The sequence below is a fragment of the Sturnira hondurensis genome, unplaced genomic scaffold, assembly GCF_014824575.4.
Source record: "Sturnira hondurensis isolate 20B ecotype Veracruz unplaced genomic scaffold, ASM1482457v3 Scaffold0018728, whole genome shotgun sequence".
NCBI classification, from domain to species: Eukaryota; Metazoa; Chordata; class Mammalia; order Chiroptera; family Phyllostomidae; genus Sturnira; species Sturnira hondurensis.
Genome location: NW_028091359.1, coordinates 17,090,355 through 17,107,110, shown reverse-complemented (window position 1 = coordinate 17,107,110; position 16,756 = coordinate 17,090,355). Strand labels below are relative to the sequence as shown.

At 54.5% G+C, this 16,756-nt stretch overlaps 2 protein-coding genes across 18 annotated transcripts in view; one reads left to right on the top strand and one right to left on the bottom strand.

The window, feature by feature from the left end:
• The window catches only part of MYO18A (myosin XVIIIA), a 94,666-nt gene that overhangs the window by 18,607 nt on the left and 59,303 nt on the right, over positions 1-16,756 (top strand). Inside the window, exon 1 of one of the 17 annotated variants that reach the window (XM_037070131.1) lies at positions 14,395-14,467. The exons of 15 other annotated variants lie outside the window; for them this stretch is intronic. In XM_037070131.1, coding sequence (XP_036926026.1) covers positions 14,462-14,467 — 6 coding nt within the window. In that variant the 5' untranslated portion in view covers positions 14,395-14,461. Of the gene's footprint in view, positions 1-14,394; positions 14,468-16,756 lie in introns of those variants that run through there. One more of the 17 variants, XM_037070130.1, reaches the window with a different exon arrangement.
• Positions 10,277-15,079, bottom strand: LOC119003645 (uncharacterized). The gene is made up of 3 exons (XM_037070138.1): positions 14,894-15,079; positions 14,260-14,349; positions 10,277-11,019 (listed from the first exon to the last, which is right to left on the bottom strand). Exons 1-3 carry the CDS (start codon positions 15,042-15,044, stop codon positions 10,460-10,462), a joined length of 801 nt encoding a protein of 266 aa, XP_036926033.1. The 5' UTR covers positions 15,045-15,079; the 3' UTR covers positions 10,277-10,459.

The window sequence follows — 16,756 nt, the reverse complement described above, 5'->3', positions numbered from 1 at the left end:
GTGTGGCGGGTGGGAACACAAGTATTTTAAAAATGCTGCAAATCTCCACAGTGTTTCCCAGAAACCACAAGCACGCGTTCTGCCTGCCAGCAGGGCTCCCGCCACCCCACGACACGGAGCTGCCGGGTAGTCCTCACTGCAGCCCAGGGTGGAGAGCAGCATCTGTGGGGGTGGGGACCCGAGACCCAGCTGGGGAGGGGGTGCCCCTGTGGCCTCCACTGTCAGTCCTGGGCAGTAGTGCAGCTGTGCCCCAGGCATCCAGCCCCACTGTGGGCTCCCACCATGCCAGACAGGCACTGCCAAGGAGTGGAGTCTTCGTGGCTCCCCACCTCCTGCCCAACAGTTTGTGGGGGGCGGGGGGAACCCCAGCCAACCCTAGAGTCCTGCGTGGTGTTTGGCAGCAGCTTCTGTGCTGTTAAATACAGGGGACAGTGTCAGCAAAGCTTATTTTCTCAGTCGCTGGCTCTAGTTTGGTGGGGACACAGTCTCCGCAGACCCGGGTCACCACTCTGGCTCCCTTGGTCTCCCGCTGCACTTTCCTCAGAACCAGGGCGTGGTGTCCTGCCCTGTCAGGCGCGGGCTCTGGGCTAGGGGACAGCGTAGGGTGTCTGTCCAGTATTCTGCATGGCGCCCAGCACAGAACCTAGCACACGCATGCTCCATGAGTGGTATTTAATTGATCTGGTCAAGATTCTGCTGAACAGAAACGCCTTGAGGCACAGGCATGAAAACAATAGCAAGCATGAGGATCATGGTTAGTGTTCACTGTACATTAGGCACTGCTCTGGATGCTTTATATGTATTAACTCACCTAATTTTTCCAACAACCCTTTAAAGTAGGTGCCACAGTAGTCTCTCCGCGTCATCGATGAGGGCTACAGAGAGGTGAAGGTTAAGTAAATTGCTTAAAGTTTCCAGGCTATTAAATGATTTGGCAGGATTCGAACTCATGGTATCAGCTCCTTGTTCTTCGCTAGTGTGCTCTGTATGTAGTGTATTGAGTCCTCGCTTAATGTCATCCATAGGTTCTTGGAATCACAATGAAAGGGCGGATAATGAACCCAATTTTAGCATAGGCGACTTGATATAAACAAGTTCCTACAGCATCTCATCACCATTACAGTGAAATGACACTGAGCAAAATGACATTATTTGAGGGCCTGCTGCACAGAGCAGGGAAGGCCGCGTCTGGATCTCCTCACACACCGACTTCCTAGCCCAGGTCTGGACCCGTCTGATTCCTGCTGCCCCAGAAGCCTCCTCTCCAGAGGGGAGGGGGAGCCACAGTCACTGGCCACTCTTGTGCTCTTGCCCTGTGGACAGTGAGCCACAGAAGGCACAACCAGTGCTCACAGCTTCCTGAACGTTAAGCAGAGGAAGTGAGCCCAAGGGGCAGCAGGCAGGATTTAATCTCGTGGGAGCTGGGAGAGGTACTGGGAGGGGTGGCCAANCTGCACAGAGCAGGGAAGGCCGCGTCTGGATCTCCTCACACACCGACTTCCTAGCCCAGGTCTGGACCCGTCTGATTCCTGCTGCCCCAGAAGCCTCCTCTCCGGAGGGGAGGGGGAGCCACAGTCACTGGCCACTCTTGTGCTCTTGCCCTGTGGACAGTGAGCCACAGAAGGCGCAACCAGTGCTCACAGCTTCCTGAACGTTAAGCAGAGGAAGTGAGCCCAAGGGGCAGCAGGCAGGATTTAATCTCGTGGGAGCTGGGAGAGGTACTGGGAGGGGTGGCCAAGGGAAGCCTCAGGAAGAGAAGCAGCGCCGGTCTTGGCAGCCGTTGCGTGTGGTCTCCCCGAGGTGGGGGGTACATGGGAGGTACACTTTGCGCCTCCTGCATCTCCCCTGTGAGATCGGGGGAGGCAGGGACATGGCCCCCTCACCTTTCTGGCCCTTACTGACATGTTTGTACTGACCAGCGCAGCACTCAGGATGACAGGATCCCTGGACTGTCACCTCTGACCAAGAATGTGTCCTCTTCTGCTCCATGGTGGCTGAACTCGGTTGTCTCCTAGTGTGCACTGTGGGGAGAAGGCAAGGAGCACGGCCTGGCAGAGTGCCCAGCACGGAGCCGGTGTGCGACACAGCGTTCTCACTTGCTTCCACGCCCTCGTGCACTCCTGTTCATCAGCTGTAGTTGGAATGTCTCTTCCTCAGGGAAGCCCTCCCTGATCCTCTCAGACCAGGTTATGTCTGCACCCTGGCAGCACCCATCCTCTTCATAGCATTCATCAAGGTTGCACTTAATTAGCAATCTGCTTACTTCCCCACTGCTGGGGTACTTCATGAGAGCAGGGGCCGTTTGATGAAGAAAGGAAGATGGTGCTCAAGTCAGGGACTGATTTCCCATTCTCTGTCCTGTTTAGCTCCGTTTGGGTTCCTAGAACCCTCCCCACTGGCCTTGGTGACCTGTCTGGGATCCATGGCTCTGTTTCCTATGTGCCCGGGCACTCGGCCTCTCCCACAGGCGAGGAGGGGAGATGGGCTCTCGGTTTCAGGAGTAGGGGCCTGGGGGAGGACCCCTGCGAGGGGGTCCTTTGGGTGGCCTGTCTCCTGCAGCTGTACTGGAGTCCCCAGAGGCACCAGGCTTGGGTGAGAAGCGCAGGCAGTGTCATATGGGGTCACACAGTGTCCAGCCCTGGGGATCTGGATTACAGAGAGGTTAAGGTTAAGTAAGTTGCCTAAGGTTTGTTGCCCAAGATCCCCCAGGGGACCTTGGAGGAATGTGCCTGTCTTATTGGCTGCAGGTCTCTGAGGGGGTGGAATGTGGCCCTGCAGGGTTCGCCGCTTCCTCTTCCCTTCTGCCTCTTTCCCTGGGCTGCCTTTGTGCTGGAATGTCAGCAGGCTGGGAATTTTCATGGCAAGGGTTTTTCCTAATCAGAGCAACAGATTCCAGCTGGAGCCTGGGGACAGCTCCTGGCTGGGCAGGGGCTACTGGGGAGGCCAACGGTGGGTGCGAAGGCGACCCCATCTCCTCTGCTTTTAAGGCCTGGGCTCAGTTCCCACCCTCTTTGGAGATGCCAACATCTGTCTCCCCATTGGGCCAGGCCAGGGAACCTGGTCCTCTGGAGCTTTGAGGTTCAGGAGAGGCAGTGGGAGGCCCTGGGGACAAGGGACTCCACCTCAGTTAGGAGAGAACATGACTGTGGCCTTGCTTCCTCTAGCCATACGTGAGTCATGAACGGGAGGGAGCCGCCTCAGATTCCATCCGCAGGTGGGGCTGCGCCTGCCAGACCCAGGTTCTCTGGCCTAGGTAGGTTACCCAGCCTTGGTGGGAGGTGGCACTGCTGAGTGTGTCACCTGTATCTGCCCACTCCAGGGCCTGGTTCCCTTTCTTTGTGACCTTTCTCCTGTGCCCTTTGTCCCCTGATCTCAATTCTGCTGGCTCCTCCCTCTCATTTCCATTTCTGCAAGGAGCTGACTCACTTCCTCTGTCCCTCCCCGCCCTCTCTCACTGCCAGGCCCTGTGGCATGCAGGGTACCCACAGGGAGGGAGACTTCTCACTTCCCCAGCTCTTTTCTCTGGCTGCAGAACAGGCTGCCCCTGGCTCCGGGCAACTGAGGACTGGGGTGGTTTGGGGTGGGAAGGGGACATGGCTCTGGTCTATAGGAAAGGCCAGGCGTGAATGACCCCGGCGTCTTGGCACAATCAAGGCGGGTGTCACACGCTGTGGGCTTGGTTCTGGGGAGGAGAGAGGCTGAAGATGCCATCCTTGTGATGAGGAGGCCTGTGCTTTCTCTAGAACAGGAGACATCTGCAGAAAGATAGATCTCAGCCCAGGGTGGCATGGGCTAGAGGCCAAGCAGTGACAGCACTGTCAGGCAGCATGAGACAGTCGTGACTCTCTGCGGCAGCCACAGGCGCACCCAGCCCCATCACACGGAGGGAAAACTATCTGCAGATTCCAGTGGAGCTTTCCAGGAACATAGCAAGGGGAAGGGTCTAATACTGTCTCCCTCATCTGTGGGCTGGTTTGGTGGCCACGCTGATGGCAGAGGAAGCTTCCACTTCAGAGAGTGGAAGCTTCCTCCCCTAGTGGGCTGCCATCTCCTACCTTGTCCTCCCGGGAGGGAGCTGTCCAGGCTTCCGGGGGCCTGAATGTCTGGCACTTCAGGCATTGAAGACCCAGCCTGTGCCCGGCCTGGCCCAGCTTTCCATCCTTTGACGCAGGTAGCCCGGGGCACCTAAAGGACACACAGACCCGGGGTGAGGTCCCCACTCTCTTGGCCATGCAGCAGGATCGATAGAGGCAAGAGGGAAACCAGGCCCACGGCCTGAGAAGCCTGGGGGACTACCGTGGGCTGTCTTCCTGGAGTCAAGCGACCGGCAAACATCCCTATTCCCCTTAGCGCTTGGCCTTGTCTGGCAGAGTCCCCGCGGCATAATTCTGGCCAGAGGGTTTCTGGACAATGACAGGAGTTTCTTGTTCAGGTGAGATTGGAGGTGGCAGGCAGGAGTGAGGCCTAGGCTCAGAGAAGGTGACGGGTATTAGCCTGGGTACCTGGCCCTACCTGGTGGGATGTGAACCTCCCCTATAGGCAAGGGCACATACCTGCACTCCTCCCTCCCCAACGGCTTCTTATCATTTCCCACTCCCACCCATCATTACTTGGCCCTGAGCTGGGTAGCAGAGCCAGGCTCTGTGAAGGGACACCCAGCTTGGAAATGGCTACACACACACACACACACACACACACACATGTGCACACACTGAAGAACTTAGTCTGGGTGGTCCTTTTCTCCCAGACCCTTGCAAAGCACTTCTGCTGTCAGCTTCCAGCCCTAACCAGCCCTCACTGTCCCTGTCCAGAGGAAAGCTGGCCTCAAGCTAGAGGACCTGGTCTCTTTGTCAGGAAGGCAGAGTTTTCCAGCTTTTATCAGGGCCCTGGTTCTCCACCTAGCCCCTGTGTCTTTCTTAGACCACTGGTTTTGAGGCTTCTGTGCCTCTGAAAGAGGGAACCCAGCTATAAAAAGTCCCTGATCCTGCCTCCCCACCTATTCTCTTCAAATCCAAAAAATGCAGCTCTTGTCATTGCTGTAGAAACAGATGCTTGGCAAATACGAAGTTGGATAGAAGGGCTGGCTTTGGCTGTAGAAGCTGCCTTCAGCTCATTTTGGGGAAGGGAAAGAGTAAGGAAACAACACAGACAGAAGGACCCTCGAATCGGGAGCTGCGTAGATTATGTCTGTATCAATCTCACTAATACATTGGTTCCTACTGGGTATAGCAGGGACCCTGGCGCTAGCCTGCCTGGGTTCACGCGTTGTCTATGCTGCTTCCTGGCAGGTGGCCTTGGGCAAATTATTTACTTTCTCTGTGCCTCACGTTCCTCATCTGTAAAATAATAATGATAGTACTTTCCTTGTGAGGCTGTTTTGAGGATTCAATGAATGAATACATATAAATCACTTAGAATAGCATTATCATCATCATTAATCTGCCCCTGGGTGTTGGACAGCACTCGGTGCTTCTGAGCTTAATGGGTCACGTGCCCACAGGAATGCCCTCGGCCTGTTAGTGACTCAGCTCTGCCCATGGGGTGGGTGTGGCTATGCTCTTGTCCTCAAGATGGTGATTTTGGCCTGTGGGCAATCCAGGTGGACGTAGGGAAATTAGGCCCCGATTGGTCCCCAAGGGCCACAGGGAGCCCCAGAGTGGGATTGCTTTGCCCTGGGCTTCCAATCTATACAGTTTGGCGCCAATATTTAAAATCGTGCTACTTTTCCTATGACTTCCTCCAGTCAAATTCTTGACTGATGCCAATACCTTTGACTACCAGACTTCTTTCTACCTATTTGTTTTCCAGTTGGACAAACAAACTAGACTTTTTTTGTGGTCTCTCTACAGCTTATTTTGTTCCTTCACACGCGCCTTGCCTCTGACAGACCTTCTGGATTAGGGCCGAGCAGGAGCTGAGGCCAGAACTGAGGCTCGGAACGGAGAGGCAGCCCTGCCTGCCAGTTCCCGGGTCTGATCTCCGCTCTTTCCATCGCACATACGAGCTTGCCCACACGCTTCCACGGGACTTTCTAACTGTAGCAAAACCTCCCAAATTCAGTGCCTGCGATAGAGCATGGCAGCAGCCACACCCCTTCTGTTCCCCTGTCTCCCTGAACCCCCCACCCTCTGCGGATACCAGGCTTGGGGAGCTAGTTTGAGCCTGTCTGACATGACAACCATGTTCCAAAGTCCCTTCTCCACCATGTCCTCTTTCCCTTTTTCCTGGTTTGTTCACCAGCTGGCGACACAAGGAGGCAGCCAGTTATGGTCCCCATGCCCCATGGCAGAACTCCTGGCATGCTGCTCAGGGTGAGGCTTCATTGGCCTTATTTGCCCTTGAAAGTGCAGGACTCTGCTGGGATTTGTCTCTCTGGGAGCACTAACATCAGCTGAGTCTAGCAGGGTGATGTGGGGAAGCCCTCAGGCCGCTGCATTCCGGATGTCTTACCCATGCGTGGTCCAGGGACTGCAGAAACAAGGAATGATTGTGTGGCACTGAGGGGCTCTCTCCCCAGCCGGGGACGCCTTGTGATGGGGGCTGGCTTCCATTCAGCCTTGCCTTTTCAGCCCCTCTGTGTCTGGCTTCTGCTCCCAGGCTGGGTGTTAACTTGTGGCTACAGTCCCCTCCCCCACTTCTTTCTGAGGCCTAGGGGTCAAGGCCAGGCACACTGGGACAGGAGTCTAAGTAGAGTCTGGGGCAAGGGTGGGAAAGAGCAGCAGATGGTCTGGGGCGATACCTGAGGGAGTCTTTGGCGAGAATGACCAGGACAAGCTGAAAGGGGGGGGGTCTTCAAAGTCAGATGGAATTCCCCAAAGAGGGAAACATTCGATAGTCTGTGCTTGGTAGCCATTAGCCACACGTGGCTACTGAGCACCCGAAATGTGACCAGTGTGACTGAGGAACTGAATTTTTAATTCTAATTTAATCAGAAGCAGTATTCCCATTGTTTCTCTTTATCTTCAATTTAAATAGCCACATGTGGCTAGTGGCCACCGTGTGAAACAGGCACAGCTCTAGACAGCTCTCGGAGAAGAAACGGTGACGCGCTCTTGTAGGCTGGTCTCTTCTTACAGTCCCCCTGGAGAGACTGGGATGGTGGCATTTTCCTTTCCTTTCACAAAGGAAGTCTTGCCCTCTCTGGCAAGTTCTACACTCACCCGCTCCGGAATCCTAATGCCCCAGAGGCAGCAGGTCCCTGGCCCTGTGCCACCACAAGTGGGGCAGCGCTTCCCCACTCGCCGAGCGCATTCTCTGCCCAGCTTGGTCACACAGGTGCTCACACGCCCCAGTGGGTTTGGCCTGGGCTGTTGATGCGGAGGTGGTGGGCTGGGAGGGAAAGTCGAAGCTTTTACTTCTCCCTTCCTGCTTCTTTGGAAATTGGGTTTGTGCTTTATTTTTACTTCCAAGAGTTCCAAAGAGAGGCCCAACAGGGGCCTCCAGAGGTGAACACACAGATCCTCAAACATTTATTGATGTTTGGAGGGACCTGAGGCTTATCTAAAGGCGCCTCTGACTTTGCGAATAAGCAAGGACTACAATTCTTACTGTCTGGAAGACCTTACTGATATTTTATTTAAATCAGTGCAGCTAACCCTTAAACTGGGTTTCTTTTTTTTCTTCTTCTGTGGACATAGAGAATTGTTATTTATGTGAAAAAGAGAAGAACAATGCTTCATTATGTTTATTCTCTCATGTCTGCCAGAGGGGGTGGGGATGGGAATATCGCCTGTGTGGTGCATTTTGTAGACTCAGAAATGACCCATCTTGGTGGGATTTGGGGCAGGGGTGTGGAGAATTTTGGGAAACCTTCCTCAAGGCTGGGCCTTGGCCTTGGGCCATGTGGGAGCTTAAGGAAGCAGGGACAGTTTGGAAATCCCCAGGGGCCATCAGGAAATCCCCAGCAGCTGAAGCACCCCCAGGGACCAGAAGGCCTGCTGAAGCAGCCAGCCAGGTGATCTCTGAAGGGGCAGGCTCCTGGTCTTAGCAGGGAGGCCAGCCCCCTGGTCCTTGCTTGGGCTCTGTGCCTGTGGGATGGTGTGGTGTCACCGGCTCTGAGCAGACAGGCGCTGGGGGAGTGAGCAGCCCTAAGCCTCAGTGACTGCATTCTGGGGTAGTGACTTAGGGGCTGGACAACCCCTGTCCACTTACCCTCCTGCTTGTCCCAGACCTCTGCCCATCACACAGGTTCAAAGCGTCTCTGGAGTCTTTGGTTCATTCATGTAGTCATCCATTCATCCATTTTGTTTCATCAATAAGCATTTATTGAGTGCCTACTATATGAAGTGACTGTTTGGGGCTTTGGGGATGAAGCAGTGATGAAAGCAAAGTCGGCACTGAGCTTATTCTTGCCTCTTCTTGCCCTGTCCCTCCTGGGTAAGACCAGAGGCCATCTTGCAACGGCGGCAGGGCCCCTCTGTCTGGAGCTCTCAGGGGGACGCCTCTTAGGGGAGGGGCCGGGAGGCCAGCCCTGTGGAGCAGAGGTGAAATCCTGCAGCCTGAGCTTGCCCTCTGCTGGGCTTCAGTGGTGCTGCAGGGCGGGTGCGTCCTGGGGCTCCCGCGCATGTGCAAGGTCTGGCCCGCCCTTAGCCCCGCCCCTAGCCCCGCCCCTGCGCCAGCCGCAGGCGGGGCCGGGAAGCGCAGGCCTCGCCAAGGGTTTGGAGCTGACGGGGGGGGGGGGGGGGGGGGGGGGGGGGGGGCGGGGCGGGGCCCACCTACTTTGACCTGTCCGGAGGGCTAGAGTGTCTGGGTCCAACCCCTGGCGAGCGTCGTTCACTCAGGGAGGTTGCCTCTTAGCCCTCCTTCCCCTGCCTGTGGCCATCCCTAGGCTTCTTAAGGGGCTCATATGTCCTTTTTCACTTCAGTATCCACTGGTCATCTGGGCATCAATAGCCAAATTTTTTTTAAAATTGTTACTTCAAAAAGTACCAGTCACTGTCTGCTCCTATTTCTGCTGGTATGTCTGCTGGTATGAAAAACGTATTTCATAAACGAGAAGACATGTTACACACCAAAAAAACAAGATAACCCTTTCCAAGAAAGGGAAGGCACTGGTGCTGAGGCACCAGAGAGAATGCATTCCTCACCCAGGTTGGGGGACCCCCCCCAACCCAGGAAGCATTAGTGCCCCAGCCCTCAGAGCTGAGTGCTTGAAACAGGGTACCCCCCCAACTTCCCTAAATAAAGAGTTCTGTTAGTGATATTTCATACATTGCAAATCAGTAATAATCCGAGCACCATACAATTAGTGAACACTTACGGAACTAGTGTTTATAGCCCATTTTTAAAAAAGGAGTTTTGATTTAACAGAGAACTAGGGAGACAAATGGGGTCAGAGGAGTATTCTTTTGTTAAGATGTTAATTAGAACCTCAGCTTGAATGTTTTCTAAACTATCTCCCTCTAAACCAGCCTGAAGGAGTTCCAGTCTGGTGGTGAGGGGGCTGAAAAAGAAGCCGGCACTGTGCTTCCCCACAGTGTTCACCTTGAGGTATTACATGTCACTTCCAGTTGAACAAGAAAAAGACTTCCTTTACTTCTCAGAGCCTCCTGCCTGGCCGGCCCCCCAGTCTGCCTAGCCCCTTGGCCAGGACCAGTGCGGGAGGCAAAGCCAGGGACCTTTCTCTCACCCAACACCACCGACCTGGGAGGACAGAGGAGTTGAAGTTGTTGCTCCATCTGGATAACCCTTTGCCCACATTCTGATCCACCTGGCTTATTGTACCTGTACAATCAATTAGTTAAACCCAATGGAAATATATTGAACATCTACCATGTGCCTAGTGCTGGGGAGTGGGATGAGACCTAAAAGAAGTAGGAAATGGTCTCTGCTGTCCAGGGAGGGAAGGCTTAAAGCACATGACACAAATGGATGACTGTCCAAACGTTAGTTATGCTGTACAGTCGTGGCATGTACACATTAAACGTCAATGCATTCAACTATGTGGTTATGTAAGAAACTATAATATGTAGTGTGGAATTGTGAACATTGAATTTTGCATATTTTTATTATAAGCTGTTCTTGACTACATAAATTATGCTTTTATGCAGATACATAGGTTAGGATATGCAAAACTATATGGACTATACATTGTAAGCAATTTAAGGGATTTTAAGGGTAATTCTGAGTGTACTCTCTTTTTGCCTAACATACTGACTTTCGAGTGTAAGCCCGTGTCGCCTGTGACTCCACCGTATCTAACAGGGTGATTATACTGAGTGTAATCAAGAACCGCCATGTGCATGTGGTGACATTTAGGTAGAGACATTGAGTATTGGGGTTTTTTTAGTATAATTTACCTACAAATTGCCTGGTGCTTTACATGTACTTTCTTTTAAAATTCTCACATCCCCAGCCCCACCCCTTATTCCGCCCAAAAAGGTGGAAACTCTAAGAGGCAGGGCTGGGATTTGGACCTGGGTGTGTGTGTCTGACTGTGAGTTCATGCGTTTGCACTACATTACCACACAGGCCTTGGGTTTCGGGGAAGGCTTCTTAAAGGAGTGGGGCTCAAGCTGGACCTGGAGAGAGGGGGGAGGGTTGAGAAGGGAGAGGGGCTGGTGGAGAGGCATTTATAAGTCAGAGATGTGGTGGCAAGGAGGGCAGGGCACTGTGGGAAGATCAGCCCATGAGAGTGAGAGCCAGGTGGGCTGGGGAGAAGGAGATAGAAAAGTGAAGGTGAAGTGTAAGGAAGGGCCCGGTTGTGGCTATCCTGGGAGGCAGGCTGAGGGGCCTGGGGGTGGCCTGGCTGGCTGTGGGAGGGACCCCCCAAGCTTATTAAGCTGAACCACAGGTTAAGCTTATTAAAGACATGGACCAGGCCCTGAGACCGCGCTGACCCCTGAGCAGCAGAGGGACTGGTTGTGGTTGTACCTGAGGCCGAGCGTGTTGTCAGCGCCTCAGGTTTCCCTTCTGAATGAAGAGGTCTGCTCTTCCCACTCAGGAAACTAAGCTGATTTGCGATGATCTCCATCTGTAGCGCCCGCCATCTCAGAGACAGAACCAACAGGATGTGGTCATCTGAGTAGAAAAGAGGGGGGCACATGGTTAATAGCAATTCAGAACGAGTGTGTGGATACAGTGACACCTCAGTCACCCAGAAGTCATCTTCAGAGCACTGCTGAATGGCAGGTGGGCTTAAGAAGGCCCTGGAGTTGCCAAAATAGCAGACACCGAGTCTGCGTGTGAAAATCCAGGTCCTTCACTCACGGAGGAGGCTGCCATCTTGCTGACATCCCACTTGGCCTGCTCTGGACTCTTTCTCTCAGGCTTGATTATCTGGTTTTCTAACCTTTGGCAGAAACAGCGCATTATAAGGAAGTGAGACGGCAGGAGACAAGGCATGCTGACAGGCAGCATGACAGCTGACTGACAGAGAGCTAGGGGACAGAAGAACTAAAAGGCAGATACACGGACACAAGGTGTGTTTGGCCTTCCTAACATGGGCATATAGCGAGGGTTCATGTTGACCGTGATGTCTGGATGGGGCTGGAGTCCTCGGAGAGTGGCTGGAGACCTTGCGGGGGGGGGGGGGAAGGGGGGCCAGAAGCCAGACTGGGAAGNGGAGACAAGGCATGCTGACAGGCAGCATGACAGCTGACTGACAGAGAGCTAGGGGACAGAAGAACTAAAAGGCAGATACACGGACATGAGGTGTGTCTGGCCTTCCTAACATGGGCATATAGCGAGGGTTCATGTTGACCGTGATGTCTGGATGGGGCTGGAGTCCTCGGAGAGTGGCTGGAGACCTTGCGGGGGGGTAAGGGGGGCCAGAAGCCAGACTGGGAAGTCAGGAGTCACCGCAGTGGGGACGCCGTGCCCTTCAGTACAGGACGGAGTGGAAACGACTGGGCTCAAGAGGGGAAGCTCAGTGTGAGATGACTTCAGAGGCTTTTATTAAAGAGAGTCTATAAAATGTTGTTTGTGTGATTGTAAATAGTCATTGAATTCAGAAAACTACTCAAGATAGAAAGCATTTTGCTCCTTCAAGGGAGTAGGCTTCAGATATGTAGAAATTTCACTTAGGATGTATCTCCCCCACCCCCCGCCAATGATCACAGATAGGTAATAGTTAAAACGTACTGAAAACTATTATTCTTCTTAGAGCTTCACAAGTCCTAATTTATTTAACCCCTACAACAACCCTGTGTGGTGGGTGCTATTACTTCCCCCATTTTATAGGTGAGGAAATTGAACCACAGGGTTAAGTTGTATAGTTTAGTGTACGGAAGAGCCGAGAATGAACCGGGCAGTCGGCCTCTGGATGTCCCACTGACTTAACTGTACACCATGAATAAGTCCTTTAAAGCGGTGATTCTCAGGATCACCTAGAGCAGCGGTCCCCAAACTCTCTGGCACCAGGGACCGGTTTTGTGGAAGACAGTTTTTCCGACAGCGGTGGGGGCAGTGAGGAAATAGGAGCCGAGGTCAGGCAGCAACTCCAGCATGTCCATAGACAGGGAGGAGGGAGGTTGGGGGCCCCTGACCTAGAGGCCTGGCTAAAACACAGGTGCCGGGTCCCTATCCAGAGGTTCCAATTCAGTGCGCCTGGGAGGGGCCCTAATTTTCATTTCTGTTAAATTCCTAGGGGACCCTGATGCTGTAGGTCTGGGGACCACACTTTGAGAACCAAAGCCCTTTCACTCCCTGAGATTTCACCAATGTCATGTTAACTGGGTAAAGAGATAGTGCGGCATAGTCCTCATTTTACAGTCACCTGCCCACAGTCACACGGCTAAGTCATTCATTCATTCATTCACTCACTGACCCACTCACTGAATGAACAAAAGAGCACTTGAGCACTAGGCCTTAGGTTGGCCTTGGAGTTGCGCAGTTCTTAGCCTTGGATGCACGTAAGACTCTCCTGCGGGAGCTTTTAAAAAAAATCCCAGTGCCCATGCCTCCCTCCCAGACTAATTAAATCAGAAACAAGGTGTTGGGGTGGGGGGTGGGGAATCCAAGCATCATTATTTTTAAAGTCTCACAGGGGATTTGATTGCACAGCTGAGTTGGCACCATTGTGTCAAGAAAGTGCGGGAGATGCAAAGACCTGTAACACAGCACATGCCCCAGAAGGGGCAGACCAGCTTCCTGGGAGAACGTGCCACTCCCTAGAAAGCAGAAACAGGAGCCCAGTGTCCTAGCGGCTGTGTGTAGCTGGGCTGCGAGCAAGTGGTGGGTAGGAGGCAGAGCTGGGCCTTGGTCCTTTCGGGCCGTGTCTACCAGCCTTTCCACAGAGAAAGTCATACTGTTTCCACAGAGAAAGTCCCTGGGCTCACTGGAGCCCTGGCTGGGGTGACAGGCCTGGGGTCTGCAGCCATTCTGGTTGGACACTGGCCAGAGATGGCTCTGCTCCCAGGCTTCCTTTCCAGCTCCATCCCCACTCCAACCTTTTTTTTCCCCCTTCAGAGGAAGAAGGAGGCTGTGACTGTTTCCTTTTTTCCACAGAGCTGACAGCTTCTGAGACAGCTTCAAAAGACCTGTCTTTGGGCTCCTGCCCGCCTGCTCCCAGCTCCCATTTCGGCCTCTCTGGTGTCCCCAGCCCAGGTCTGGGCATCACATGGTGCCAACTGGAGAGCTGGGCTATGGTTTCTCTTGATGAGGAGACACCCACAGTTTCCTCTGTCTTCAAAGCCAAGGCCCACCCACCACACCCCACTTACCCCACCCTCCTCTGTGCCTGCGCAGTCACTGGCTGTGTGGGGAGAAGGAAGTGTGCACAGCGTGCAATCGATTCCACGCATGGCTCCAGTGTATTCGTTTCAGTGAGGCAACAGCCGAGGGCCCCAGACTGATAGCGTGGCCTCCGCGCCTGCTGGGCTTCACCGGACAGCCGTGTGGCTGCTGTGGGCACAGTGCGCTGCGGGCCCGTGTGTTGTTTTAGCAGTGACGTTCCAGGTCGTCTTGCCTCTGCGGCAGTAATCAGATGGCTGGGGTGAGCCTCTGATGTGTGTGTCCTGTGATTGAGTGTCCATGTGTGTGTGTGCGTGAGTGTGTGTACATGAACGTGCATGTGCTTCTCTTGATCCTGGCCTGTGGGGCCGGGGGCTGCAAGTCTCAAATTCCTCTGCTATTTTTAGGGGCCATATCAGCTCAGCTGTCTGGAGGCCGGGTGTGTGTCACTAGGAAAGTCCCACTCTCCCTGTCCCTTGCCCCTAACCCCCCAACACTGCCTGTCCCCCACTCTGTGCCTTTACTCTGAGAGCCTCCTCCTTCCCTTCCACACACGCTGTTGTCACCGGCTTCCTCCAGGCGGCATACCTGGTACCCGCAGTCCTCCAGGCCACTCACGCTCTCCACTCTCCGCCTGGCTCTGGCCCTCCGGGTTGGGCAGCTCTGGACGGGAGGGGCCTGGGGAGAGGGAGGGGAACAGGGGCGGGGCTGCAGCCAGTGCTATTTTGAGCTGCTAACCGAGCAGCATCAGAGAAGAGGCTCCTTGCTCTGGGCTGCTCCAGGCCAGGCCATGCGGGTGAGTGTCCCTCTGACCCCCACCCCGGAAATGTCCCAGGCTCCTCTTGCTGTTTCCTCATTTAGGAAAGGAGGGGCCTATTTGATATTTCCCCAGATGTGGCTGAAGGAGGTGAGGGGGATGGGGAGGGGCAGCTTTGGGTCTCCTCTCTGAGCCTCTTGGTGGGGAGGGAATTACCCAGCCCAGGCCTCCTGTGGCTGACTCAGGACTCTGGGAGCTTCAGACCGGGCACCATATTCTAAACCTCAGTGTCCTGGGACTGCATCAGCCTCCCCACAGGCTGTGATACGCCTTCCCCACAAACCACTAGTGCTTGAGGCTTCATTCCTTGGAACACTGTTTTTTTTTTCCAGAATCCAGAACCCCAGTGCCCCCCAGGTCTTCAGAAGTCATGTCCCCTGCTTTGTGTTGCAGAATAGCCCTCACCCCCTTTCTTCTGGTAGACAACAGAGAGGGGCTTAGAGGGGTGGTTCTTGGAGTTGTCAAGGGTCTCCTCTTTCAGTGTCCCCAAGAGTGGGCTCAGCACTGCCTCCTCTATCTGTGTGGCTCGAACACTTGGAAGGGACACAGGTGGCATCTCAGGGCTGCCCTGATTGGGTGGAGGTCTCTTCTGTAGCAGAGGTTACTCCAGAGGAGTAGGTTCCTTTAAAAAGCAAAGTGAGGAGAGACATTGCTGTCTCCCAGTTTGTCCTGTTCCCCCCCACGCCATCAAGGGTAAGGCTTTCGGCTGTGTCAGCAGTTGGCAGAGTGTGTGGGCTAGCCCGGTGCGGAGGTGTGCCGGGAGTCTGAGATGTGGCTGTGAGCGTTTGTATCGCTCTTTGCCCAAGGATTGCCCTGCCCCAGCCACAAAACTGGCACCAGGGTGGAGGTATGTGGGCAGGCGGGGGTGGGGCCAGAGAGACTCCCCACCCCGAAAGGGGGGTGCTTCCTGGTCTAGCTGACTCCCCACCCCACCCCACCCTGGACCACCAGCACCAGGCCGCAGATTCAGGGCCATGCACGAAGATGGCCAGGCAAATGGCAAAGTGTCCTGCAGAGGGGCAGTGAGAGTCCCCAGGGAAGGGAGGCCTCCACAGATCTGGCCGTTAGAGGAGGAAACCCGGGCCCTCTGCAACTGCAGTGGCAGCAGGAAGCCATTCCAGTGCACCTGCTTCCTCCCGGCCAGCCTGCCCGGCAGCAGTTGCAGGCGCCCCGCTGCTTTCTGTTCCGCCCTGCCGTGGGGGCAGGCTCTCGCTGGAGGCTGGACCCAAGGGGCCAGGGTTTCCCTGCCCAGTCTTCTCCCTCTCATCCTCTGCCTGACAGCGTGGGGCTCGGGCCACTCCCTGCAGAGCCCCCCTTTCTCTCAGGCAGCTCTGGGTGAAGTTGATTTGGGTCATGGGAGAAAGAACAGGTCATCTATGGAAACCCTGCTTTCTACCCCAGATGTCATTCTGACTGGTGATGTCATGGAAGGACAACAGTGCAGGTGAACCTGGGAGGTGGAGGCAGGGCTTGCTTCCACCCTTAAAGTGAGCCTCGGCAGGTCCTGCTGGAGGGCAGATCTGGATGTGAGACCTCATGTGCCACCTGCTGCCGTGAGGCCTTGGGCAAGCCATTGCCGGGGCCTCTAGCTGCTCACCTGTAAAGCAGGAATCATACCCATATCTACTCCAGAGCGATGTCTCGGGGTTTAAACGAGATGATGTATGTAAAGGGTTCAGCACTAAGTACATGTTCAGCACTTAATACGTGTCTGGTGCTTAGTACCCGTCCGGTCCAGGGCACCTATTATTACTGTCTTATTGGTATTTCTTACCTACACCTTCCTCCTCTCCCGGCCCCAGTCCTTACATAAGTTGGTGCTAGGTTGGGACTGGCAGGGAGAGAGTCACCTGGGACCTACCTTCACACCTCAGAACAGGAGAGGGGGGAGGGGAGGATGCTGTGCCTCTTTCTTAACAAAATGAGAAGCCCAGAGTGTGTGTGCATGTTGGGGGGTGGTGCCAAGTTCTCTGCCTCTAGGCACACTCTCTGCGGGCACCTGCTGCTCTTGGGCACTCACAGAGTGTGGACCTCAGGCTTGGGCACATGGGCCTCAGTGCATTTGTCCAGCCTGGGCATTCGATGCCTAAGTGGTATCTGGTGGGTGGAATGATTCTCCTGGGGGTATTTGTGCCTGCAGTCCCTCCTGTGAAGGGCTCAGAGGGCTGTAAGTTAAGGGCAGATGGTCCTTGGTGGCCACATAGAGTATAAAACCTGCCTGATGCAGCCCCCTGAGTTTTGGAAGCATTCTGGGACTGAGCGGGGGTG

Excerpts from the sequence above, each read along its gene's own strand:
- LOC119003645 (XM_037070138.1), bottom strand. The coding sequence starts at position 15,044 with ATGCCACCTGTGTCCCTTCCAAGTGTTCGAGCCACACAGATAGAGGAG. Across the intron at positions 14,350-14,893 it reads TGTCTACCAGAAGAAAGGGG|GCCCCTCCCGTCCAGAGCTG; the intron begins GTGAGGGCTATT and ends CCCTCTCCCCAG. Across the intron at positions 11,020-14,259 it reads TGGAGGACTGCGGGTACCAG|ATGACCACATCCTGTTGGTT; the intron begins GTATGCCGCCTG and ends TTTTCTACTCAG.